General features: G+C 45.7%; 1 protein-coding gene across 1 annotated transcript; it reads left to right on the forward strand.

Annotated features, from left to right (window-relative positions):
• Nucleotides 1-222: 222 nt before the first annotated feature.
• Nucleotides 223-8,936, forward strand: BDH1 (3-hydroxybutyrate dehydrogenase 1). The gene is made up of 7 exons (XM_053459594.1): nt 223-330; nt 1,152-1,259; nt 2,406-2,478; nt 2,573-2,680; nt 6,345-6,486; nt 6,786-6,938; nt 7,673-8,936. The coding sequence occupies exons 2-7, from the start codon at nt 1,186-1,188 to the stop codon at nt 8,140-8,142; spliced, it is 1,020 nt and encodes a 339-aa protein (XP_053315569.1). The 5' UTR covers nt 223-330; nt 1,152-1,185; the 3' UTR covers nt 8,143-8,936.
• Nucleotides 8,937-9,163: the final 227 nt, after the last annotated feature.

A 9,163-nucleotide genomic window follows, 5' to 3' on the forward strand; every position in this document is an offset into this window, starting at 1 on the left:
GGAGGAGCCGGGGGCCAGCTTCTTAGTATGGGGAAGGGAGGAGCCGGGGGCCAGCTTCCTAGTATGGGGAAGGGAGGAGCCGAGGGCCAGCGTCTTAGTATAGGGAAGGGAGGAGGCGGGGGCCAGCTTCTTAGCATGGGGAAGGGAGGAGCCGGGGGCCAGCGTCTTAGTATTGGGAAGGGAGGAGGCGGGGGCCAGCGTCTTAGTATTGGGAAGGGAGGAGCCGAGGACAGCAGGTCACTTCCGAGGGAACATGCTGCCCCCCTCCTGTCCAAAACTTCAGCCGCCACTGAGCCAGTCAAGGGCAGGACCGGCTGCAGACAGGATCAGGTAAGGGAGGCAGGGGACTCGTGAGTTTTTTAATACATAGGAGCGCAGAACTGCATGGACAGCCCGTATACCGTGCTTGTTGCCGCTAACCGCTAGTCTGGGATGGCGAGTAGCGCAGTGGTGTTTGCACACGTATGCTTGTATACGGGATATATACATGCTGTGTTGTGCGCGCAGGCAGATATGGGTATAAAGCATTGGTGTGTAGAATACCCGCACATACTGTATGAATGAAGCGCTAATGTGTTACGATGTATCATTGAGTGCTCTGACAGCTGGATTAATGAGTAACCTTGTGGCATCGATCCTGCTTTACTCTACGGGAGAGACATTCCAGGTACTGGAAGTAGGCAGGTTTATCGCTCACACCACCTATAGCGCTACAGACTGATATACCATATTGGTCAACGCTCTGTATGACAGCTTGGGTGGGGTTAACCTCCAGTTTATGGACAACTACCATCATCCTAAGCCAGTACAGGTTTGCCGGGTGGGTTGGTCTTAAAGCATACGTGAGACACGTTCAATATATAACACTATATGCTCAGTGGGCTGAACTTTTATTTGCTGTGAAATTCTATGTTTCTGAAATGTTATTTACATGTTGTATGTGTAAAACCCACATCATGTGTATCCTATACCAGAGTATTTGATCTTCCTTTTTCTAAAGATCTGCGTGATTATTCTTCCCAACGTAACTCTCAAACAATCGACAGTCTAATTAAAGTCCGTCCCCCCGAGTTGTCGATGAGTTGCAGTCCGTCGATTATCTGTAGAGCAGGTACCGCTTTCCATTCTTAGACAGGTTGTTTGTTTTGTAGAAGTCGAGGTGAATTGCATTTGTCACTCTGAACAATGCTGGCTGCTAAAACCTGCTGTCACCTTCCCCTGCGGACGCTCCAGCTGCAAGGTCGCGCAGATCACTGGAGGTATGTATATTGGAAGAGTCTGTTTCTGCTACCGGGTGAGATCTGATCAGGTTTGACCTTATTGCAGGGCCTGCCTTAAAGTGAAAGCAGTCTTTGCGTAGAAATCATTGCCTGTTTTCGAACTCAATCCATAATAGTTAAGCCAGGCTTACAAATGTTAGAAAATATAGAGGGCCGTGTTACTCCAGGGGAAGCTTGTGGGTTGCATATGCCATATACCTTTGGGTTGGGTAATATTTTTATGACTTTTTCTAAGTTTTTCTTTTTGCGCTGCTATTTTTGGGGCGCAGTACACATGGCTAAAGTCTACACGGGGTATTTGTAAAGCACTAGGATCTCCCTGTAAGGAGAGGGACAGCGGATGTCATTGTCATGTCTGTTGAGTTCCTGTCCACACTTCTCACTCAATTCACCCTGTCAATCATGCAGTGTCCTTTGTGTTCCTGATCACAGCGGAGTGTCTCTTACACTTACAGCTCCTCCTTGCAGTGTTAGTACTGAGGCTGCCTTCAAATGTAATGGCATTGCTGGGGAGACCATGTTGTCTCTAGACAGCCCAATCTTCCACGCATCAGCTTGATGAGGGGGCACAGTGTGCTGGCTGCAGTGAGCGGGTGAAGCGGTGAAGTAATCTGGATGTCATACCCTGGCAGTAACATTTACACAATAATAAAAAGCATAATTAGAAACTCAGAACACCAGTTCCAGAGCTGTCTGGAGGCTGCCGGTATTCTTATCTCGAACACTGGCAGGAATGGAAAGTTTTACCAGCCTACAAGTAATATAACACCCCATTGCATCGTGCCAAGAGTGGCGGAAAAACATCCAGGTGTCTTTGATCCTTGTTGTTCTTGTGAACATCATAAATAAATAGAATAAAGTATGACAACACAAATGCATTTAAAAAGCTTTAATTTGCTTGAATTATGAAATAGGATCTAGTGTGATGACCTCTAGAGCTCTGGTTTGTTGAGGGGCTTTTCCAAGTTCTAAAGTACAAAATAAGTGAAATGGATCCAAAAAAAAGTGGATGCTAAAGGTGAATGAAAAAGTATTGGCGTTTAAGCATATATTCTCTTTGAACCCTTGATTCATGATGGCGAATGCAGTGTTTAATGTACGTCCATAACATGCATCTCCCTGTAGGGTTCTGAAGACATTGTCCACCATCTATGTAACGCCAACCGGAAGACGTGCTTATGCAAGTCAGGCTGCTGACGTATGTAATATAAAAAAAAAAATAGTAACGTCAAGCATTATTTGAGGTATACTTTCTAGAAATGCAATTTTTTATTGTCTTCTCATGTTTTTAGGGAAATAAAGCAGTACTTGTAACAGGATGTGATTCAGGATTCGGGTTTAGCCTGGCTAAGCACCTACACGATAAAGGTTTCACTGTGTTTGCTGGATGTCTCCTAAAGGTAATAAAAGAAAGGAGCTTGTACGCAGTGACCTTCGTTCACAAATAATGACACGCTCACCAAATGAAGCTATGATGGGGTGTACATTTGCCATTGACAGCTGTAGATTTCAGATAAAAGGAGCTCATTACTTTACGTGTTGTGATGATGCACCCTTATGTTTAGGAGATGGGTTTTTCTCATCGTTGGCCTTTAAGGACATTGTGCTACCATGTCAACAAAAGAGGTATGGATTAATGGCCACAACTGTAAAAAGTTTTACTTTTATCATGACCGTAGAAAGGCCATTCTCTAGGATGGATCCTCAGTAGATTTAGGACCCCCAACACTCATGACATCTGTCTTCTAGATTCATTTCAGTTACCCCCTACATCAGGCATGTCCAAAGTCCGGCCCGCGGGCCAATTGCGGCCCGCGTTCCGGACTGATACGGCCCCCAGGTGAGCCACGGGACTTGGCGTCATCAGCCGGCGCAGGGAGAAGGAAAGCGCGAGATCTGGGCTTTCCTTCTCCCTGCGCCGGCACACACAGTCACAGGGGCATCGGATGAAGAAATTGTGTAGGGGAGGGTTAGATTTCAACCCTCGTCTACAGTAACTTTAAACAGGGTTGAAATCTAACCCTCCCCCAGTAGCGTACCTAGCGGGGGGCGGTCCGCACCGGGTGCCGCTCATCAGAGGGGTGGCAACTTGCCGGCTCCCCTCCAGAGACGGACAGTAATGTCCGCCGCTGGAGGAGCAGGCTCGCAAGGGAGCGGTATCGGAGGTCTTTAACAGACCACCGGCTCCCTTGAGTGATTTTAAGCCGGTTCAAGGATTTCCCTTGAACCTGGCTTAAAATCACTCAAGGGAGCCGGAGGTCTGTTAAAGACCTCCGATACCGCTCCCTTGCGATCCGCTCGGCAACAGCTGGGGTTTGTTGTCAGATCCCGGCGCACAACACTGAAGCCGCGCCCACCGCTGTCCGTGCCCTCTGAACCCCGTGCCCTCGGAAGAAGAAGGAAGAACTGAAGAAGAAGAGGAGCGAAGAGCAGGAAAAGGAGCTGTAAGGAGAAAAGAGGAAAGGTAGGAAAGCATACAGTGAGAGTGGATTGGTGTATGTGTGTGGATTGGTGTATGTGTGTGGATTGGTACGTGTGTGGATTGGTACGTGTGTGGATTGGTGTATGTGTGTGGATTGGTGTATGTGTGTGGATTGGTGTATGTGTGTGGATTGGTGTATGTGTGTGGATTGGTATGTGTGTGTGGATTGGTGTATGTGTGTGTGGATTGGTGTATGTGTGTGGATTAGTATATGTGTGTGGATTGGTATGTGCGTGTGGATTGGTATGTGCATGTGGATTGGTATGTGCGTGTGGATTGGTATGTGCGTGTGGATTGGTAAATGTGTGAGAGTGATGGGTGTTATGCTGTACCATTTCCAATCTATTTTTCATTATATAATTATGCTCTAAAGTACATCATAACTCCCATCACTCTATACTGTTCCATACAGTGGCAGAGCTGGGAGACCGAGGCCTTGCACCCCCACCGCAGGACTCCTGAAAGTTAAGTGAACTTCAAAGAGGGAGAGGGTAGATAGTTAGGAGGGGTAGATAGGGAGAAGGGAGTGAGAAGGGGTAGATAGGGCAGAAGGGAGCGAGAAGGGGTAGATAAGGCAATCATACTCCTATCATGCCAAGTCTGCGAGTGCCTCCTGGAATCTGGGTATGCCTGGGCATGATAGGAATGTGATTGCTGTTAACAATTATATATATATATATATATATATATATATATTGTTATTTAATTGTTTTGTCCTATTTTGGTGTGTTACTTTAAATAAAAGTGTTAGATTTTTTTATGGTGTGTGGGGGGGGTCATATTCAGTTTCGGCCAGGTAGTTTTAAAGTGTGTGTGGGGGGGGGTGCCACATACAGGATCCGCCCCGGGTGCCAAATACTCTAGGTACGCCCCTGCCCTCCCCTACACAATTTCTTCATCAGATGCCCTTGTGGCTGTGTGTGCTGGCGCAGGGAGAAGGAAAGCCCAAATCTTGCGATCTCGGACGTCGCTAGATTTGGGCTTTCCTTCTCCCTGCGCCGGCACACACAGCCACAAGGGCATCTGATGAAGAAATTGTAGGCAGTGGCGGAACTACCGGGGTCACGACTGCGACCGGGCCCTGGAGTTCTGCCAGTCAGTGGGGCCCAAGGGGTGCCGAGCGGTTGCTGAAAACGACCGCTCGGCACCTCTTGGGCCCCCCTGACTGACAGAAATCCAGGACTCCTCTGCTCGCCGTCGCTGCCACCGCCGCCTGCCTCTGCGCTGCCCACAGTGCAGTGTTGGAAGCGTGAGGTGTTTGTCTCGAGTGCCGGTGCTTCACGCTGAGCGCCAGCATATGACGTCATATGCCGGCACTCAGCAGTGAAGCGCCGGCACCCGAGACAAACGCCTCACGCTCCCAACACAGGAGTTGACAGTAAGTGACCTACAAAGGGGAGTAGGGAGGGAGTGGGTAGATCATGAGAAGGGGGGGTAGGGAGGGAGGGAGAGGGTAGATCGTGAGAAGGGGGGGGGGAGAGGGTAGATCGTGAGAAGGGGGGTAGGGAGGGAGAGGGTAGATCGTTAGAAGGGGGTAGGGAGGGAGAGGGTAGATCGTGAGAAGGGTAGGGAGGGAGAGGGGAAATTGTGAGAAGGGGGTAGGGAGGGAGACGGGTGATTGTGAGAAGGAGGGGTAGGGAGGAAGAGGGGAGATTGTGAGAAGGAGGGGTAGGGAGGAAGAGGGGAGATTGTGAGAAGGAGGGGTAGGGAGGAAGAGGGGAGATTGTGAGAAGGAGGGGTAGGGAGGAAGAGGGGAGATTGTGAGAAGGAGGGGTAAGGAGGAAGAGGGGAGATTGTGAGAAGGAGGGGTAGGGAGAAAGAGGGGAGATTGTGAGAAGGAGGGGTAGGGAGGAAGAGGGGAGATTGTGAGAAGGAGGGGTAGGGAGGAAGAGGGGGGATTGTGAGAAGGAGGGGTAGGGAGGAAGAGGGGGGATTGTGAGAAGGAGGGGTAGGGAGGAAGAGGGGAGATTGTGAGAAGGAGGGGTAGGGAGGAAGAGGGGAGATTGTGAGTAGGGGGTAGGGAGGGAGAGGGGAGATTGTGAGAAGGGGGGTAGGGAGGGAGTGGGGAGATTGTGAGAAGGGGAGGGAGAGGGGAGATTGTGAGAAGGGGGTAGGGAGGGGAGATAGTGAGAAAGGGATAGAAGTGGTATGCCGTTTTCAATAAACTTTGCATAAAATAGTTAATTTGCATTTAATTTTAATGGTTCAGAAAATGTCAGGCAAAATGGTCGGCCCTCGCACATGTTCACTTCATCAAATCTGGCACTCTTCGAAAAAAGTTTGGACATGCCTGCCCTACATCATGATACAAGGCAGATATTGAAGTGTAAAAGTAGTGTTTGCTTCAGCAAGTAACATTTCCCTCAAATTTTACATCTCATTTGCCTTCTCACTATGTGACAATTATTCTGTGCATTTTGTTTGAGGGCTATTCCTCGTCAACATATGTAAGATTAGTAGTTTTCATTAACGTCTCTGGAAGCATGTTAGATTTTTCTTGTTGTTGTGTTCTGTCATCTGTGTTAAATCAGATGTTAAATGAGCCTTAAAGCATAACTAACTACCTAATCATCAATGTATAGGACAAGGGAGATGCAGGCGTGAAAGAACTGGACAACTTGAACAGTGATAGGATGAAAACTGTTCAGCTTAATGTTGTGAAGCAAGAGGAGGTGGAGAAGGCTGTAGAGATCATTCGAGATAACTTGAAGGACCCCGAAAAGGGTGAGTGGTTATAAAGAGTGCTTCAAATGCGGTACACTTCTAATATTATGCTGTCAGGTGTATGACAGCATTTTCTTTTAAATACTTGATTGGAGCGTTCTTCCTCCATTTAATTAAAATAGTTTTGTTTTTAAATATTTTTTTGTCTTTTTTTTTTCTTGTTGTATGGGTCTCATCTCTTCATGCTCTCATGATTATTGTATTGGTGCCCAAGGCTTATTTGCTTGGGGAAATAAATGTTTTGTTGTGCGTGTAAATGCTAATCCACGCTATTTGTCTTGTTTTTCTTTCTTCATCAGGTTTATGGGGTGTTGTTAACAATGCTGGTATCTCCACCTTCGGAGAAGTGGAATTCACTAGCATGGAGACCTACAAAGAGGTTGCTGAAGTTAATCTGTGGGGCACAGTTCGTGTAACCAAAGCTTGTCTTCCCCTCATCCGCAGGGCCAAAGGTACAGATGCATTTACTTTTGCTTTAAAATCAGATTTTAATAAGACAACGACTACCTAAAGAGTGGTTTATTTAATGGCTGCTATGAATAAATAAGCTAGATAGTGAGGTATTACTGTATGTAACACAGAGATGTTACTGCAGAATGATCTGTTTTACCCATAAGAATGTATCATGCCTAAGTACATATTTATTGGATTCATCTAAAGCTAGCATGCTATTGCTCCGAAGCTAGATTTGTGCTATGGAAATCAGATACATTAAATCGTCATGTAGGTTAGAGATGGTGGATAAGCTACAAGATGGCGCTCATCCTGTTTCTTAAGATTCCGTTTTCAGCTAGTGCCAAATTGCATGACTGAGTTGTTAAATTGGTTAACTTTTTAGTAAGAAAAATGGCTATTTCTATATTAGGCCAAGAAAAAATTGAGTCTTTAGTTAAAGTTGATGCTTTTTTTATTGAGCCAGCACATTTATCTAATCTTTCATGACCTCGGAGATCTCCTCAGGTGGTATGATTGACTTTCTAGTAATTAACACTATTTTAAAGAAAACATCCCTCAACATGTGTTTAGTATCAAGAAGTCCTCCATTCAGAACAGTGGATTCTTATCCCACATTGCAATGAGGCTAGTCTTCTGAAAAGTTACTCTTAACTAAAAAAGAGAGTGCATTACTCCGGCACTGCTGGTGTATGCACCGGTGTGCACTTCTTATTGAGTTGTGTCTCCTCAGGTCGTGTCGTGAACATCAGCAGCATGCTGGGTCGCATGGCAAACCCTGCTCGCTCCCCTTACTGCATCACAAAGTTTGGTGTGGAAGCATTCTCAGACTGCCTTCGCTATGAGATGCACCCACTTGGCGTGAAGGTCAGTGTGGTGGAGCCGGGGAATTTCATTGCTGCCACCAGCCTGTATAGTCCTGAAAAAATCAAAGCCATTGGAGATAAGATGTGGGCAGAGCTACCTGAGAAGGTGAAGAAGGATTATGGAAGAGAGTACTTTGATGAGAAAATATCCCGGATGAACACATACTGCAACAGTGGCTCAACAGACACATCACCAGTGATAAATGATGTCACTCACGCTCTGACTGCGGCAACTCCGTACACACGCTATCATCCCATGGATTATTACTGGTGGCTTAGGATGCAAATTATGACACATTTGCCTGGTGCTATATCTGACAAGATTTATATACATTGAGGCCTCTTGTTTGGTATATGTCTCAGTGCAGCCATATTCTAATATTTGCAACAATGTCTGTTTAACCACCTACCTCATGTTTTAAATCAGGGAATTGTAAGTGACCAATCACATCACTACATATAACATAGTCTGTCTATAAATCTAAGGGCCACAAATAAACCTGCAATCAATATGGAAGCCAGCAATCAGAAACAATGAGCATTCAAACATCTTGATTAGTGCTCCTGGATGTTTATTGTAATGACTAGTATCATGTGAGCGTTTATCATTGCACGGATTATAGACAGCAGCTGTCACGTGCACCTGTGACATCACACCTATCCAGGAAGTCTCTCTTGTATGTATTTTTACATACAGTTTATTTAAAAAGTATAGTATGTTACTAGTTTGCAGTTCATATGTAAAAGGAATACTGGTGCCATATTCATAATAGATTTATCTGTCTGATCTACATTTATATTATATGGACATTTACCAGTCTGGTTGACCAGTCTTGTTTCAGAATGTTCATGCTTTCGTCTTCTTTGACACCTCAGAACGGCCTACAGCAGTTTTAAACCAGAATTGGCTTCAGTAACTCAGGAACCCGCATATTAAATCTTTTCCATTGCCAAGCCTGAGATATCTATCAACAAAATGCTATTGTAACTGTGACTTATATGGCTTTGGTACATTGTACAATACTGCTCTATGTATTACATCATTTATATGAGGTCAGCAGTGAGCTCATTTTATTACTAGTGAGGAGCTACACGTTTGTTACCTGTTTTATAAATAAAAAGATCACAGTTCATGTTGGTGTGTGAGCATAGTCCGACGCTAACTTTTTGACCTATATGTGTTATACATTTGAAATACAGTATTTAGGGGTCCCCCCCCACAAGTGTGGGTGAATGACTCCATCTGCAGTGGTACACCCCCCACAAAATTATTTTGTCATCTATACTGTTGTTCCCAAGTTATCACTTATGTAGGAGTAAAACCGTATAGGTCTATTGGTGAACAAATACATTTTGTG

Source organism: Spea bombifrons, chromosome 3 (assembly GCF_027358695.1).
Source record: "Spea bombifrons isolate aSpeBom1 chromosome 3, aSpeBom1.2.pri, whole genome shotgun sequence".
Classification (NCBI taxonomy): Eukaryota; Metazoa; Chordata; class Amphibia; order Anura; family Pelobatidae; genus Spea; species Spea bombifrons.

Excerpts from the sequence above, each read along its gene's own strand:
- BDH1 (XM_053459594.1), top strand. The coding sequence starts at position 1,186 with ATGCTGGCTGCTAAAACCTGCTGTCACCTTCCCCTGCGGACGCTCCAG. Across the intron at positions 2,681-6,344 it reads TTGCTGGATGTCTCCTAAAG|GACAAGGGAGATGCAGGCGT; the intron begins GTAATAAAAGAA and ends ATCAATGTATAG. Across the intron at positions 6,487-6,785 it reads CTTGAAGGACCCCGAAAAGG|GTTTATGGGGTGTTGTTAAC; the intron begins GTGAGTGGTTAT and ends TTTCTTCATCAG.